Here is an 18,312-nt window from a genome sequence, read left to right on the forward strand (position 1 = left end):
TGAATCTGAACTTAGTACAATCAGTGATAGCATGCATATTACAAACTGTTGCAGATTTTTTTTTTTTACATAATATATAAATAAAAGAATGAAAATATTTCTAATCGATTTAGGTGAATACTACAGGGTATTTGTATATTTGAATGGATATATTTAATATTAAAATCAATATTGAAGTAGGCTACTTAAATAATGAAGACTTACATTCAAAGAAATTCTGTGGCAGCTGGTTTGATTATTAGATTTTATGGTAAGGTTATTTAAATTTCCCCCATAACATTAAGATTTCAGAGTTATTACTTTTTTCCTTCTTAAGTTTGAGTTAAAGTTAGGATATAGTTACATCATTTGCTGCTGACCGGAATTTCCCAGACCGATTAAATTGATTTAGAATGATTAATTTTGCAAAAAAATAAAACAACAAAAATAACATCTGTAATATCTCTATATTTAACTGCTTTATATATTCTAATGTGTGTGTGTGTGTGTGTGTATATGTGTTGTGTATCAAATGGTATAGTGACAGATTATATATAAATGTGTTGGACTCAAGCACTTCAAGAAATTAATTTGCTAATTAGTTCAGCTGTTTTAGCTTATAGAGCAACCTTGTATTGTATTAAAAATGTACCGTTCTTGTCAAGGTAACTGTAAGATAATTTAAGCAAACATCTTCAGTTGGTGTCTTTGATTTGGTATTGCATAAGCACCATGTGACCCAACAGATCTCTTTATAAGAGAGTCCAGTTAGTAGGGGGAAAACAAAGTAGTCTCAACGACAGCTCTTGAAACATCTTAAAACAACAAGTCATCACAAGCAGACCAGCATGTCTTCTGTGAACCATCTGAACAGCAGCACTTCTGGTAGGTTACTGTTCTAATCATAGATTCAATGTACGTAGTGGAAAAAACTTCAGATGTGAAACTCTTTTTTCCCCCACAGGCTGGAAAAAGGACAGGTCACTGAATAAAGACCAACACTTCACTGATGTTCTTGGTCTGCCGTGCATTGAGAATCTGGTATGTTCTGCAGATGAAACCCCAGAGCGCATCGCAACTACAATTACAGGTAACATCCCCTCCTGGATCAAAGGCAATTTCCTCAGGAATGGACCTGGAAAGTTTGAGATCGGAAGAAGCAGGTGAGCGTCATCTGGGCTCTTTGAGAACTCAATAGATCATAATGATCAAATCAAATAAATAAGCGTTTGTGTTTCCTCCTCAGTTTCAACCACTGGTTTGATGGCATGGCGCTTATGCACCAATTCCACATTGAGGATGGAAAGGTGACATACATGAGCCGCTTCCTCAACAGCGATTGCTACAAGGAAAACCTTGAGCATAACCGCATTATGGTGTCTGAATTTGGCACAGTTGCCCTGCCAGACCCATGCAAGAACTTCTTCCAGCGCTTCCTCTCACGATTTGAGCTGCCAAGTGAGTGTGAAATCTTCGGCTCTAACCAAGTAGTCTGAATATGTTCTGCATATGTGAGCACTTCATCTCTCTCTTCCCACAGAGCAAAGTGACAATGCGAATGTGAGCTTTGTTCAGTATAAAGGAGACTACTATGTCAGCACAGAGACCAACTTCATGCACAAAATAGACCCACAGACACTGGAAACAAAAGAAAAGGTAATTATATTTTAAAAATTAATAAAGTTGTTTCTGAGAATAAATGTTTGTACGGAGAACAAGCTGAAGCTGAAATTGAAAAATTGTGTCTAGGTGGACTGGAGTAAATTTGTTGTGGTTAATGGAGCCACAGCTCATCCCCATGTGGATCCTGATGGAACTACATACAACATGGGCAACTCTTACACTCGAAAAGGTTTGTCAGCTGTTAAAAAATGAACTGAATTTAAGAAATGTATAAGAGTGTTTAACGAGTTGAACGCAAAGATAAGAATTCTCATTCTTTATCAAATTTAATCTTAAGGTGCTTTCTACAATATAATAAAGGTGCCATCAAAAAAGGTGAATCCAAACGATACCTTGGAAGGAGCCACAGTTGTGTGTTCAATCCCCTCAGAGGACAAGTCTAGACCATCCTACTATCACAGCTTTGGTATGTAAGCAATGCCTACAAACTTTTTAATTTTGCAAATAAGAAGTAAATATAAAATTAATGTATACATTTATATTTTAAATATTGCATAGAAATGTCTGGGGTTTGTAAGATCTTCTAATATTTTAACAAGGCTATACTGATCGAAAATGCAGTAATACTGTGAAATATTATAACAAGTTAAAATAAGGTTTCTTTTGAATATATTTTGAAATGTAAGTATGCAATTTTCAGCAGCCATAACCCATCTTCTGTGCATGATCTATCAGAAATCACTCTAATATGCTAAAGTTTGTGCTCAAGAAACATTTCTTAATTATAATCAATGTTACAAACAGTGCTGCTTAATATTTTTGATGCTTCTTTGATGACTATAAAGTTTAAAAGAATAACATTTATTAAAAATATTTTTTTCTTTTTTAATATATGTTTAAAACTATGACATTCTTATTGCAGCCATGTCAGAGAACTATGTGGTATTCATCGAGCAGCCAATCAAAATGGATCTCTTGAAGATTGTGACAAGCAGACTCCGTGGAAAGGGGATTAATGAGGGCGTATACTGGGACCCCAAACGAAACACAGTTTTCCATGTAATCAATAAACACACTGGAAAGGTAACTACAGCTGCATTCACTTTTTTTTTTTAAATAAATAATGTTTTCGTGTTATTTTATTTAGTATCACTCATTTTGAAATGACTCTGCTTTGGTCACAGCTGAGCCTCATCAAGTATTTTGCAAAGCCACTGTCAACCTTCCATCAGATAAACTGTTACGAAGAAAACGATTTTCTGATCATGGACATGTGCTGTTCTGATGATGGCCAAGCAATTAACAACTACCTGATTCAGAATCTAAAAAAGTCTGGAAGTGCTCTAGATGAGGTAAAACCTTACTTTATGTTATATCTGTGTGTAAATGCACCCTTGTTTTTCACACATTAAGTTTTCCACATAACTAGACTGTAAAAAAAAGATTTTTTCGAAGTTGTAAATGCAACAATTATCAACAAGTACATTTTACAAAAAAATACTATTTCAGGCTTTCTATTTAAAAATGTCACATTTAATTTAATGTGCTACTTGTCGACTTCAGTGTTTTTTTGTTTTTTGTTTTGCGCTAGGTATACAACACAATGTGCAGAGTGTTCCCCCGACGCTTTGTCCTGCCACTGAACACAGACAGTCATACACCCTGTGGACAAAATCTCAACACCCGCTTGAACAGCACTGCCACAGCCATCAAGACAGACAATAATAAGGTTGGTTTGTGTGGATAACTTTTTGCCTAGTTTATCTACATGCAATTGCAAAAAATATGTTTTTGCTATAATATCGTATTGTAACTCGTGTATTTTTACAGGTGTTTTGCACACATGAAGATCTCCATGGTGATGAGTTGCATGAATATGGAGGTCTGGAATTCCCACACATCAACTATTCAATGTGCAATTCCCGTCCCTACCGTTACTTCTATGGATGTGGCTTCAGACACCTGGTTGGAGACTCTCTCATTAAAATGGACCTTCAAGGCAAACAAATAAAGGTAAGTTAGGAGTATTATGTTAATGCATGTTGAAATGGTGTGTCTTTTAATGTTTAGTCATTTTAACTAATATTTCAACTTATGACAGGTGTGGAAACATACAGGCATGTATCCCTCAGAACCGATCTTTGTCTCATCACCTGGTGCTGTAGAAGAGGATGATGGAGTCATTCTGTCCGTGGTCATCTCCCCAAACCAGGTATAACATGACATGTTCCTCAATGATTTTAAATATTGCTGGTTAGCTTTTCAAAAATGAGGTGAAATATATGGCTAGGCTAATGAGCAATTGTCCCTCTAGGACAAAAGCACCTTCCTTCTGGTGCTGGATGCAAAAACATTTGAAGAACTGGGCCGGGCTGAGATACCTGTCAACATTCCATATGGATTCCATGGAACTTTCCAAAATAGAGACTGAGAGAGTTTTAAAAAGCCCAAATATTTAGCAAGATGTTCAAGCTGTCTCTGAATAACCTACTTTTAATTTTCTACTTGTGTTGTTTTCTCTCCTTAATTAATAACTTGTATTATATAATCTCAGTAAAATTAAATTTCAATAACGTCTGTTAGAAGAATAAGAATTTATTAAAATAACAAATGCTTGTATATGTATGCAATTGTTTTTATGATACATCACTACAGATTGTGACTGTCACCACATATCAGCTTTATTTCAGCATAACACCTATTATTGTAAAGTATATAACTTCTATAATATGAACATACAATCAACATTTTAACAATGTCTTAACTGATGCTTGCATAGCAAATGAGATGCATTATGTGAATCAAATAAAACCACTGAAAAGAACTGAACCTATCCTTGTAGTTTGTCAGAGATCAAAGCCAAAGATCGTCTCAGGTGTTCCTTCTTCTCTTTAAGATGAGATTCCAAGCTCCTGGCTTCAGTAAGTATATCCTCCAGTTCTCCAAGCTTTGAAGCATCCACAGCAGCTCTTTCCCTTAGAAGAAAATATGTGAAATTAATGTTTGAGTGTAAACCTTTTCCATCTATTACTGATGAGACACAGCATACAAATCCATCCTGAGTTACCTCAAGACCTCGGAGTACTTGGAAAAGAGGACACTGACTTCTCGGTTGGCCTCTAAAAGGAAAAGACATACAGAAAACTGAGTAACGGGCCTCACAAGTTGAAGTCTACGGGAATGGTAATGAAAAAAATTGTTGGAAGTAATTTAAAAAGCTGTCATACACAACCTCTCACATCTCAAATCATTGTTAAAGAGAGTTTTTATAATATTTTAAAAATCAAGACTTGCTTGCTAATGCTACTTCAAACCCATAAGGCATGTCTCCAGCTGCTGATCTGAAATGCTGTGCCTTTATCTTTTTTGCTGCAGACGTATCCGAAAATGGTGCATTTTCAACCTACATGTTAACAACACAGAAGTAAACAACTGCATGGCTGATATTTCGTGACAGATGAGTTCATGATGAGTTTCTGTGTTGATATTAATTCAATTCATTGTGACCTAGAAATCCTCACCTCACGTATTTTGGCTTGAGATCTTTTCATTTCTGTCCCTCTGACCTCTTTAGTGCTCTCTATACTGCGTTGTGTCATACTCGCCTGTGACCGAAGAAAAGTGGCGTAATATTTTTTTAGCAAGATAATATTCCCACTTTAATATTAACAAAGCCTTCTTAAACATAATTATTATAAGGACAAACATTTGGGTATTTTTAACTTATTTTAGTAATCTTTCGTCCACGTTATCTCACTTGTAATCACAAGTTTGTTAGCCTACGCGAGAGCTGACGTGTTTGACGTTTTCCATTAAATCAAGTGATAAAACTTACTTACTCAAAATCAATATCCCTACCAAAACGGTGTTAGTTAATAATGGAATACCAGTTGTTTGATTAGGCTAACTAAAGTAAATACCAGAAAAACAGTAACCTTCGATATACTTGGTCACTCAGTCACCGCAGTTCAGTTCACCTCACTTAAGTTACCAACCGCCGCTTTTAAACGGTCTATCTTCGCGTGTTCGCAGAAAACGCGCGCAACTGTAGGCTACTACTGAGGGTCGCTTACAACTCATGGTAAACAGGCACCGATTACTACTGATTATTCCGCAGCAATTAATAGTGGCAAAATTATATATATATATATATATATAATTCGCTATATATATATATATATATATATATATATATATATATATATATATATATATATATATATATATATATATATATATATATATATATATATATATAATGCCTTTACAAGTTCTGACCAGCAGATGGGGGTTTGGGACAACTGAACTCAAAACTAGGCGATGATCTCACGAGGTGATGAAAAGATCCTGCAATATTGTAGGCTAATTATAGGGATGTTGTTCTTGTAGTCGCATCTTTGATTTAAACCTTGATCAGCGGCCGAATGTTGTTGTTTTTCCCGAGCCCTTATGTCTGCAGGTATTTTTAAATCAATTTTCCATAAAGAATACTTCATAAACGGCACAACATTTTTTCGTATTAGCCCTAGACTTTTTTTGTGACATTTCCATGAATATCTATAACAAACACAATAACGAGGTTTTGAGTTCATATGAATTAGTTTGTTTTTAATAATATAAACTGTTTAATAAAAGTTTAAATGTTACCCATATTTGAAGAACCAATCATGGCCTTTTACCTTTGGCCGTTTAGCAAGTTCGTTTTTTATTAAATTGGAGTCAAGTTTGGTGAAATTTTCTATATATTATCCCTTCAAAAAGCAATTAAGAGTTATTATTATTATTATCATTCTTCTTCTTAATTCATAGGCTACACGACATTTAACGGGAAGCTGATGCAATACGTTCTTTCTGTGAAATCTTGCCTGAAACAATGCTTTATTTTGGTTTTGCCAATCTACAGCTTATGTAAAACAAAACATCATGTGCCATCATGTGCCATCTGTATCCATGGTAATGAGTGTGAATGCGTTTGACCGCTAGAGGCGCCCTGTCACACATCGCGTTCAACAGAACATACACAAACATGGCGTCAGGGCAGACACGCAAGATGCTGGCGCTCAGTCGCTGTGCCATATATCTTTTATTATTACTCGTTCCTGGCGCGATCTCCTCCACTCTTCGACTTCACCATGACCAGAGATTCATGCTACCACAGGACAGGGGGTTCTCTCTAGTGCGTGCACACCTGGAGCTTGCAGAAAGTCGCGTCGTGCGTCTGGAGAGAGAAGTCAGGGAGGCTTCATCCGCGCACCAGCATCGCGTTCGGCGGAATGCTGCTGGATCACCCGTGCCAAAGGTTTATGGAAGGGTAAGCGAGCTTTACATTCATTAGGTGTGACTACATAGATAATAATGGCAAAAACATCCTCACGTGTTTGCATAACCTCATAAATATTACATTCAGTATTTCCAATAGTTGAGTATCATTCACCTTTGGTTTGCACGCAGTCACCTAGAAGTAGAATTGACCTGTTTGTGAGATGAAAGGTTCTCGCACTTCCCTTCAGAAAAATGTTGCTTCTCCGGTGGGGGTGAATAATTATAAATAACTCACACACACACACACACACACACACTATATATATATATATATATATATATATATATATATATATATATATAGCCTATATATTATACCTCTGACTTCAGTGAATGTGGGATGGTAAGACAAGGTTTCATCATTACCCACCGATTAAACAGTCTCACATTTCTCTCATCCCTGTTATGTCACTCAAGATATTTGATACCAAAACAAATAAAACATTTTCTTAGGATGTACAATGTAAAAAAAACCTTTCGAACGATTTTCTTGCAAGTAATTTTTCATTCTCTCTCTCTCTGTTTTATTGAATAACGAGACATTTCGTGTTATTATATAGTATTTAGAATCAGATATCATTGATTTTTAGTTTTATTTATGAAGCACAGATTACCATTTTTTCTATTATTTCTGTCTCTGTAGTGATGCTAATACTAAATGTCCCTTCTAGAATAAGAAAAAGCATTCATTCAGTGTGCATCTAATAATTCATGAAAGCTATTTTGTACAATGAAATATTCTATAATATGGGGAAACCTAGGCTAGTTGTCTTGCTTTTAGCTCCAGTAAAAAAAAAAATCTAATTTAACACATTTTCATGCCATGTGGAGTAAGTTGTCACAACATAACCTACCACCAAACAACTTCTAGATTTTTCGGTGACATTTAGATGGTAAAACAATTTTGAAACACCAGACAAATGTGAAATGTGTAAAATGTGTAAATATCCCATCAGATATTTTTTATTTGAAACTCTAGTGACTTGTGAGAATTAACCCCAGTCTCCCTATATATAAATAATGTCGTTTGTTTTTAACCTGAAGGGTTTATGTTTAAGGTCAGTCTCTTGGGAATTAGAAACAGACTCGGCTCATCTTTGTTCCGTTTAAATGGATGACACAATGTTTCGTTGTTTGTTTGCCGTCAGGAAAGCAGCATTAACAAGCCAGAGAGGCATAACTGGTTGCACAGTCTTGCTGGGAAATTTCCCAGCTTATTCTTTTACCCCCTCAAGTGTTTTGCTTCGAGATGTTTGTTAAGTCAGGCATGCAGCAGTTCCTTATTTTGCTTTTACCACAGATCCATTGTGACTTTGAAATCTTGAAGGGGTCAAAGCACAGAATTTTGTCTGAAAATCCATCATTGTGCTATGTCCATAGACACAAGATTGTTGTTGGCAGAGTAAATACAGGTATTGTGTTTTTTGCAAGAGCTGGCTGACCTCAGGTAGGCTCAAATACACTCATCTACTGCAGCAGGTGATTTTATGATTCAAGCTATAATTCGTTGTGGTTCACTTTTGGTTATACAATCTAAAATAGAGATGTGATGGTATGATATGTCTGTTTAACTGTTCAGTACTATTATTGTGAAACTAACATTTGAAAAATGAACCGAACAGAAGTGCATTTTAGTTATTTGGTTCATACTATGTATGTGTTTATATTTGTATATATAAATGTGTATTTATATACATATATATGAATGTATGTATGTGTATGTGAAGGTATTATATACCATCATATAAATCTTCTGTAGTGCTTATGCAGTTTGTGCAGTGGGCGGCCACTAAGATTAGACTTCTCCCCTCTTCACCCTGTTGAGTGTACAGGAAATCCTTTATGAAGTGTTATTAGTGTCCTGGATGGAGTCCATTGCAGTTGCTATGAGGTGAATTACCCCCTCAGATGATCCAGTTAAGATCTCCCATCTGCCCTCCTCTTCCTTCCTTCCCACTTTCAGACCTTTTGGTTTATGTGTTGTTTTTGGCACATACAGGGAAGCAGTGTTAGGTAAGATGTAACAGACATCAATCCACTCTTTTAGTCTATTGTGATCAAGTAACCTAGAAAAGTCCACAGCTCTGTCAGGACAAGGATATACACTGTTTTAATGGATCTTTTTGTTTATCGTCTTTGCAGACTTGCTGTGACACACAATTACTCATAAAGTTTGGAGAATTGTGACAGTCATTTCATAAATATTCAGTTCAGTGCCAGACCCCAAGGCTTAGACTTAGCGACGAGTGTTTTTACTGATAATTATTATTTTTTAACCAAAGAGTCCTATCTATTTTTTCTTTTTATATTTAGAATTTGTTTACATGTATTGCTCTTGGAGGCACAGCTTAATGGGAAGTATTTCACAATTTGACCTGCCAGCCCGGATGAAGTAATAATTCATTCTTAGAAGAATGTTATGCATTCTAAACAAGTTTTCTATTAAACTGAATTCATTTCATGGACCTTGGATCTTCTTTTCCCTCATATATTTAGCTATGTTAAGTAGAATTCTGGTAAACAAATGCAGTTTTGTTTTAGTATGTACAGTATGCAAGTAAATAGTAAATGAGTTGTCTTGACATTGCCTCACCTTTCGCAGACTAAGCATGGACTTATTCACGAGTCTCTAAGTCATGTGAAATCAGTTTTTATTCTCATTTGGTAATTACTTTTATTCTCTTTCATTTAGTTTCTCCTTGTCCGTGTAGTACTTTAAAAATTAGTTGTTTAGTTATAATCTCAGACAGACTTAGTAAGTAACAAGTTACATAGTTTTGTATGTTACTGAAAAAGAAATTTGCATTTAATTCCCTTTTAGTAAAAAAAAAATGACCCTAGTGCCACTTGCATCACATTAGTATTCCTGTCCGAACATGATATTTAAGCAGCCTTGCAGAGTATTTTAGTTTCGTTTTCTGTGATAAGAAAGTTCATACCCCAGGGGAAGGAAAATGGAGGGCGGTGTAGGTGTTTATAATGAATCCATCCATGGAGTATTACTGGAACTTGTCTGAACAACCTGCCAGTTTAGTTTAGTTTTTTCTGAAGTCCTCTTCTTGAATTAAGTTCAAGGTGAAACCAAATCAACACAGATGAGTCATATACTCTTTATTGTTCCTTTAAGACACAATTTTTAACATCAAGAAAATTATAAGTGGACCCACTATTAATCTTGTCAGCAGTTTTTGGTTTAAGATTGTTTATTACTGCTTCCTGTGAATATCAATAGAGAAAGAACATTCCTGTTTTTTGTATTATGTGCAAATGGATATTTGAAGTATGTTCATTACATGGTAGCATAACACATCCCTGTAATGGTCCCATATATAGTAATTATCCATACTGCAATAATAAAACAGGCTTTTAACTGTACTTTAAGCCTTTAACAGGATAATGACTCCTTGGTTTTCCTTTGGTTTTGGCCACAGTGATATTAAATGTGTGGTTCACCCTTAAATGGTTGGTTGCCAGAAGGGAATGGGCAGGCAAATTGTTGAACTGTTGGCCCAGATGTTAGTGCTGCAGAGATGATGTCATGGATTCAAGCCGCGTGTTGCTTGCAGTGATGGGCAAAGGTGCTCTAGTGCTCCCGCTCTCTCATTCTTCCTTCTGTTTCACTGCCGAATAATGCATAACAGAAAAAGTTAATGATTTTATTTTCACAGTCTTTCATTGGTTATTGCTTTTTCAACAAGACAAGCGATAATGAACACGAAGTTATTTGCACTTGTCCTACCATCGATGCTTTCGGGATATTACAGTGTCAGTATAAATGAGGGCCCTTAGATTAGCAGAAAGTCAATTTCCAGGATAACCAGAAGTTGCAGACAGGGCTTTAACTGTCTTAGAATAAGCAGACCCAAGACTTTGCTGGGCTGACATAGATTGGGTTGCAACCATTTGCTCTTTCAAAGTGTTTGTTGGCAAGGTGGAGGGAAAAGCTCTTCGAAACATCCTGACGAGATGGTGGGGTATTGTTTTTTAGAGATTAATCAGCTGTTATAAAACCTACAGGCAACCATAAATCAGTTTATGTACCATTTGAAATACATTATTTTTTCCTCATGCTAATTCAGTTGAAAATTCTATAACATACTTTGGCTAAAATTTCTCAATGGTATTGTAAAACAACACCCTTTTAACTAGGGGTGTGCATGTATAGTCGAACATTCTGCTCTTATTATCCGATAACTAAAAATGATATTCGAATTTCGCAAAAAAAAAAGTTCACAATTAAACCTAATATGGTCACTTTCTGTGATTCTCCACGGCATATTTGAAGATGTATGCAAGCAAAAAATAATTAATGAATAAGGGGCTGTTCACATATCGGGCCTAAAAACGCATGGAAAACACTCTCCTTTTTTCCAAGGCGCTCGGACAGAAGCGCTCCTGGGGCGTCTGCCAATGACGCGCTCTCTCCATGAAGACCCAGAAATTTCAGCAAAGGATAAATGGATTTGCAGCACAAAAAATCGCTTTTAGTAGCTCTGCTACTAAATTTATTTCAAAATGGCAATCCATATACAGCTATGATCAGCTGTTCCTTCATCTTGGCTGAGCTTTCAATGTTGTTACAGGAAAGGATGAAGCTGAATGTTTAGTTCTTTGCATATGACCTGCGGTGTGCTTGCGGCATTCAGAAAAGTTGAGATGGTTTTAACTCGATGCGGTGCGGACGCGCCTGGAAAAAACGGGCGCGTCGCACCATTGTGAGCGCGCATACCGCGCGCCTACGTTGGAAATAACGAACTTGAGCGCGCAAATACGCGATACGTGAACGGCCCCTAAACTGCGGTCTTCTACAGTACTTCATTATTTCAGCACTTCAGTATTTGAAGTGCGGTCTTCAAAATGCCGTGGAGAATCATAGAAAGTGACCGAATTCAAGAACATTGTTGCAGCATCTCTCAAGCAACGAATAAACACCGCTAACTTGGAGAATGCAGTGAAAACTCCTCTTCTCGCGTCTGCCCTAGACCCTCGGCCCAAACATCTCCGGTTCCTTAACGAAAACATGAGAGAAGTAAGAAAAAAACTTTTTGAACATTATCAGAACATTTTCCTTAATGGGAGTGGTGCGACACCAACGATGAAGAGGATGCATTGCCCACTCGTCGGAAAAGGCTGAGCCAGTTCTTCAGCGATGATTACAGAGAGTCCAGCCGAGACGAGTTGGAACAGTTCTTGCTGGAGCCATGTATTCCACCAGATGAGGATCCCATTCAGTGGTGAAACGAAAACACGAAGCGCTTCACAAAACGTATTCGCTTAGCACACCGTTATTTGTGAGTCCCGCCAACGTCTGTGTCGTCAGGGCGCGTTTTCTCCGCGGCCGGCCTTATTGTTAACAGACTAAGGAGCCGACTTTCCTCCGATCATGTTTACATGCCCATATTTCTTAACAAGAACATGTAATACAATAGAAAAAAAAAGCAAAAAAGATTTGCTGACAGTTTAAAAGTTTCAAAGTTAAGTGTAGGCTACGTTCTACAATAGCCTTATTGCTGCAGGTTGCTTTGTTTTTTCTTTGTTAACTTTTTTTTTCTTTGTTCACTTTTTTTTGTTGCTTTTAATCTACTTTTGTTTGTTTGCACGCATTGTTAAAGGTTTTCAGCTACAAAACACGATGTGTGATGTTCAAGCTTATTGTGTGTAAACAATAAATGTTGCTGAAAAATAACGTCTGTCTCATTAAACTTAATTTAAATAAACGAATATTCGAATATTCGTTTTTTGTGAGCTCAAATATTCGAATGTGATATTTGCGGAAAACGCCCATCCCTACTTTTAACCTGTCAAAAACGGCTGTTTACAAAAGGCCATTTTAGTACATTTCCCTTTAAATGCTAATGAGCTCTGCTCACCCCGCTCATCTCTTTCATGTGATGATGCACAGTTCTCTAAGAGACTTTAAACTTTAGCTGCATTAATAGTTAGCTTGCTAACTAGCACATTATTAGGAAAGGCGATTTGCAAAATTCATTAAAAAAAAACATTCATTTCTTCTGGAGGTGAAGCTGGATCACAAATGATTTGCATGAACATAGACACATTTAGGCAGATCAGGGGCGCATTCCCTTCAAAAACAAACCTAACCCACTGTGTCTTCAGCACCTCAGATGTCAGGAGTAAATGAAGACTGCCGGATCAGTGACCGGCTGATCAGTCTCACTTCTTTCTGATTTCGAGCCAATCCGTTTTGTTACCAGCAGCACAGGCAATAACATCACATCAGTTACTTTCATTTCTGTAGTATTTCTTACCTGTATAAAAACTTTATTACTTGCCTAACCTGAAAAACTTAAGTTTCATAGCTCTGTTTATTCTATTGCATTTATTTGTGCTTTTGTTTGCAAAAAAAAAAAATCTTATTTTATTACTTTCTTTTTACTTTAGTTTTTTTTTTAAATGAAAATAAAACTTTGCATTGAAGAAAAGTGGTTTTTTCTTTGTATATGCTGTTAATTGTCGGACAAAATCGTAATCTGCAAAAATCATTATCGGCAGATCACACTAACAAGAAATTCGAATCGGCCAAGACAATTGCAAACAGTGCATATCTAGTAATATTTCATGCATAGCGGTAAAAGTGTTTTGAGGCTATATGTAAAACCACTGTTTTCTTAACTGCTCTGTCAGTCTCCTAAAGTCTTTGTGTTGTACTGACATGCTGCTTGCCAATCAGGCCTACAGTACGGGCAGATTTACTACCATGTCATGGTGAATAAAAATATGACTGTGCATTCAAGGTGAGGTTGTTTGAGGCAGAGTTTGTACATTACAAAAAAAAAAAAGCATTCTAAAATGAACATCAGCATGCCTTTTTCACTAATCCTATAATGTATATTGTTTAAAATGGTATAAGAAATGTAAGTAGTTTTCTTTTGTAGAATGTTTGATGCTTTTGTTGAAAGTCTGTAAGGTGACCTTTCAAACAAAAAAGTGGTTTAACATGCTAAGGTTAAGTAAGTAAATCTGTTGTTTGCTAGTGAACCACAACGGTGTTGCTCAAGCAGGAATTGAAGTGGTGTTTGTTTCTTTACAAAAACAACCTTTTGCAAGTTCTCTCTAATGTCTGACAGGAGAAATCGAAGGAGAACCCATTTGAGGATCCCATGGATCTCATGCAGAAGTTTGAATTAAAGATGAGACAAGCTGTTCCTAGTGGAAAGAGAGGGGGGTGGGGGGGTGGACATGAAAAGATGACACATTGCTTTTTTCAGCAGATTCAGATTGGGACGCCGCAGCCCGTAGTTTCAGTTTTCCTGCCGCTGTGGTGCAGCTCAGCTCACTTCTGCTCTCTCTTCTTGCGGTTTTGTTTTGTTTTCTCAAATGCTGTCGACTTTTCTTGCATGAGGGATGAGACGCACCTGCAGTCTATACCACAAGCTCAAGGCTTTCAAATACAGAGCAATTTCAGATGATATTACAAATACAATACGACTGAAAAAATTATCCAGTGAGTGAAGCAGAAACAGAGAAATGTCTTTGAAAGTCAACTTTGAGCCAGTTGTAAAACAGTGTTATGCCATGACAGCTTGATTTGTGCTGTGGAAACCTAGATACTTCTCTGACCACAGCAAAATAAATTTCAGCTAAATGTAGCTAGTCAGCTACATTTAAATGAGTTGTTCATCATATTTTGTATTCACAGGCCAACCTGAATGACTCTCATAATCAAATGGTTGTCCACTGGGCCGGAGAGAAGAGCAATGTCATAGTAGCGCTGGCAAGAGACAGCGTTGGTGCCACAGATCCCAAGAGCAGCTCGGTGAGTATATCGTTTCTTTCTTTTCTAGATCATCATTCCATAACTTTGACTTTCAAGATTGTATATGAGTCTGTATATATCAGACTGTTCACTGTAAGATACAGAGAATATCTTTCCGGCTAGCTTTGCTTTTTAGTGCTCTCTGAGTCATACAGATGAAAGGCCCCCTTCTGTTTTTCAGTTCCCTGCATTTTTATTCTATCATCTTAAATGCTGCCATATCCAATTCGCTGCACTTACTGCAAAGTCACTTTTGCACCCTTGAATGTTACTTTTCCATCTGCGTGGCAATAATTGCTAAGTTTTCAATAATTGCAGAGCATTATCTAATGCAAAGGCGAGAACAAAAGTGGTGCGGTCTTTATGGGGCGCTGGAGCTGTTATCTGCTCACAACTGTAGTGCTTTACAGGTGTTCTTTGTGCAATGCAAGACAAAGGCTGTTTGCAAAGGCTGTGCAAAAAATCGCATGCGATTTTCAAGTGCATCTTGTCAGTAAAGGGGCTCCTGTGATAAGAAGTACATCTCCAGCACGTCCGTTCAGATCAGGGTTGCCAGGTTTTCAAAACAAATCCTGCCCACTTGGTTCTCAAAACTAGTCCAAAACTAGTTGCCAAGTCTGCGGTTGTTTTTCATGTCTGCGGGTCGAAGCAACCCCAATCCCAATAACGTGATGTTTAGCCCCTAAAATGTAAATTTTACCAAGGGAACCCAGCCAAAAAATTTGTATTTTATCACCCGGAACAAAATGCTATTGGGCTAGTTTTGAGAAGTAATTGGGCAGGTTTTGTTTTGAAAACCTGGCATTCCTGATCTGAACGCAAGTGCCTTTACTGACGAGATGCACATGAAAATCACATTCGATTTTTTGCACAGCCATACTTACTTATGTGCATTCTGTCAGTGTTTAAACTGATCTTGTGGGTTTATCCAGAGAACTCTCCTAATGTGTTAGCATAATGATGATAAAAGTTCAGCGTTGTTACAGATGAACTATAATGCGGATAACATTTAATAAATTATTTTTGATCAGGTTAGATAACGATTATTTATCACTCAAACCTTTCTTTCTACCTGTCCGTCAATCTCACATGACATGTTTGACGTTTTTTTTTACACTTTTTTTTTTTATGCATGTTTGTAGTTCTAATCAAATCCTCGTCTAACACACAATGGGTTGTGTGCAATGTTAGCCGTTAGAGTATGCATCGATCTGCACTTTGAATTTTAACCAAAAATAGTAAACTATCTGGGTAACTTTGGAATATAAATTTCAAAATATTTTTGGGACACTAATTCTAATTTCAAATACTATTTTGGGAAGGATAGTATGTGAATTGTGATGCAGCTTTTGACTCATGATGCATAAAATGAAAGTTCTTTTGCCAATTGTAAGTAAATAAGTTAAAGAACAATAATACCACCTAAACCATCATAATTCTAACCATTATAAAAATGTGACTACATGCAAAAAAAGTGAGAAAAGATCCCTGTTTGTTTAGGGATATAACGATTCACTAATATTTTTACAAATCGAGATTGAAGACAAATTATACATTCAAATTATACAGTAAAATTATACAGTATATCAACTTGAAATCCATTATATAGCATTCTCAGCGAGTTTTACATAACAAGTGTTATTTTAGAGACATAAAGTTGTGCATTCGATTATCAAGCTGTTAGCTTAGCAATATGGAAACTTCAAAATCTGTTGGATATAATTATAAGTCATGCATCTCGCATAAAGAGAATTATTTTTTAGCATTGCTTATTAGATTATTATGCTTTTATCTTAGCAACATGCTAACGTCAAGCTGGAATCAATTGTGAGCAAAGTCCTACGTGGAGTCCACTTAAAAGAATGTTGTTTTGAAACATAAGTAGCTGCTTACTATTAAAATAAGTTTAATTTCAGTTAAGATACTAATAGGTTTAATTTCAGTTAAGATGTTGACTTAGAAGGCAGCTGCCTGTGTAGACAGAAAACAACAGGACAGCTTATTAGGTTTTGGAACAGAGCCTCAATTTCAGCAGTATATCAGGTTGAAATTTGACATGGTTTTGTTTATTTAACAGGTGTACGTTTCTTATGACTATGGAACCAGCTTCACTCACGTATCAGAGAAATTTAAAATGTCTGGGGACCAGGAGGGCAAGAAACAAGTCATCTCGCAGTTTTACCACAGCCCCGCCGACAACAAACGAGTAAGTGTGTGAGACATTAGCTGAACTATCTGTGTGACATCCTTGAATTGTCTTGTCTTTGTGAGCTTAAGCCGAGGTCAAACAAGATCGCGGTGACACCAATCACTTCCCGGTCATCTGCAAATGTGACCTTCCACCACTCCAATCGCTTATACACCCACAGATGGTGTTTTCCAAGAGAGCAGCTCAAAGGGCTGGGTGAAAGCACAAGCTACATGCTTAGTCTCTGCCCTTGGCACCCACCGTAACGGGCTGCTCCAATGAGTCTCTGTGAGGTGCAGAGGCTCATGGGAGCTGGAGTGGGGAGCTGCAGATGTGGCAGAACCGCTGCGGGACTCTGCATTGCGTTATAGCAGGGGCTGACGTCAGCAGACGGTGACCATTCATCTGGAGTCAATGATGTGGCTGGCACTGCAGCTGCCGCCCGTAGCTGCTGAAGGACTGATGCTAAAGCATTACGAGTGTAATTTGTAAAGCATAGAACCTCTTGGTAGGAGCACAGGGCTCTTTAATTACATTTCGGGTGATCAGAGTAACTTGGGCTGCTGATCCGCATGGCGAGAAGAACTCTAAATCTTGATTGTTACAGATGGTATAATTAACATTATAGATGTTATTAGAGATATTCGCAGGGTGCTTGTGTGGTTAGTTGTGGAGTATTTTAATGCATTTGTGATAAATGTATAATCCTGACATAAAATCTCATATGTGTGAATGGGTTTTGTAAGGAGTTACTATTGGTTATTATTATTCATAAAATTATATAGACCTCAGTTATTATAGTATGTATTTAGAATATAATGTATTAAACTAAATCAACAGTATTGCTCTTTATGGATACTTTATCTGTACTTTTTATTATTACTATTTTAGTTGATAATTCATATATTTTATTATAATATTTATATTTAACATATTTTGAATTCATCTTTTTTTATGATGGTCTCTTATTATTCTTCAATATGAAGTGATGAAATCATGTGGCTTGTTGTGATGAGTTGTGCTGCTACATCTCTAAGCTGTCTTAAATTATGCAACCGCATAACAACACCCTGACAAACATTGAGAACACTGAACAACATTACGATGATAAGGTTTACAAAGGCAAACATAAAAATAAAGCTCTATAAGTCAATGATGGTCTGATGTGATCATAGGTTATGCTGCAAATGCATATGCTCCACTTCCTCTTTTTGTTCTTTTTATTAAATTTTTCCTTACAGAATTAGGTTTCTTTTTAAGTCAAGCATTTCTGTTTCAGTCCCAGTCCTCATTGCCTCAGAATCTGGAAAGGGAAGTGCCCTGCTTCCATAACCAGGCCATGGAGAGGACAAAGTTTATAGCATAAGCTCTTGAATGAAAGATCAAAGAGAAGGGGGCAGAAAATGCATAATTTGAATAATTA

General features: G+C 36.7%; 2 protein-coding genes and 1 long non-coding RNA gene across 3 annotated transcripts in view; 2 read left to right on the top strand and 1 right to left on the bottom strand.

Moving 5' to 3' along the window:
• The first annotated feature begins 622 nt into the window (after positions 1-622).
• Positions 623-4,416, top strand: bco2b (beta-carotene oxygenase 2b). Its single transcript, XM_059514486.1, has 12 exons — positions 623-864; positions 944-1,142; positions 1,226-1,437; positions 1,520-1,635; positions 1,729-1,831; positions 1,940-2,068; positions 2,525-2,685; positions 2,787-2,954; positions 3,194-3,331; positions 3,433-3,615; positions 3,704-3,814; positions 3,917-4,416. The coding sequence occupies exons 1-12, from the start codon at positions 828-830 to the stop codon at positions 4,031-4,033; spliced, it is 1,674 nt and encodes a 557-aa protein (XP_059370469.1). The 5' UTR covers positions 623-827; the 3' UTR covers positions 4,034-4,416.
• A 481-nt stretch (positions 4,417-4,897) lies between these two features.
• Positions 4,898-5,720, bottom strand: LOC132108034 (uncharacterized). Its single transcript, XR_009424397.1, has 3 exons — positions 5,565-5,720; positions 5,124-5,207; positions 4,898-5,005 (listed from the first exon to the last, which is right to left on the bottom strand). It is a non-coding gene; the product is annotated as an uncharacterized LOC132108034 (long non-coding RNA).
• Positions 5,721-6,569: 849 nt separating this feature from the next.
• Positions 6,570-18,312, top strand: part of sorl1 (sortilin-related receptor, L(DLR class) A repeats containing) — a 65,246-nt gene continuing 53,503 nt past the window's right edge. The window contains exons 1-3 of the mRNA XM_059514485.1: positions 6,570-6,913; positions 14,585-14,701; positions 16,779-16,907. Coding sequence (XP_059370468.1) covers positions 6,629-6,913; positions 14,585-14,701; positions 16,779-16,907 — 531 coding nt within the window. The 5' untranslated portion in view covers positions 6,570-6,628. The remainder of the gene's footprint in view (positions 6,914-14,584; positions 14,702-16,778; positions 16,908-18,312) is intronic.

The sequence above is a fragment of the Carassius carassius genome, chromosome 28 (genome assembly GCF_963082965.1).
Source record: "Carassius carassius chromosome 28, fCarCar2.1, whole genome shotgun sequence".
Classification (NCBI taxonomy): domain Eukaryota; kingdom Metazoa; phylum Chordata; class Actinopteri; order Cypriniformes; family Cyprinidae; genus Carassius; species Carassius carassius.

Coding starts and splice junctions, on each gene's coding strand:
- bco2b (XM_059514486.1), top strand. CDS start 828: ATGTCTTCTGTGAACCATCTGAACAGCAGCACTTCTG. Junction 2,686..2,786: donor TCAATAAACACACTGGAAAG/GTAACTACAGCT, acceptor CTTTGGTCACAG/CTGAGCCTCATCAAGTATTT. Junction 2,955..3,193: donor CTGGAAGTGCTCTAGATGAG/GTAAAACCTTAC, acceptor GTTTTGCGCTAG/GTATACAACACAATGTGCAG.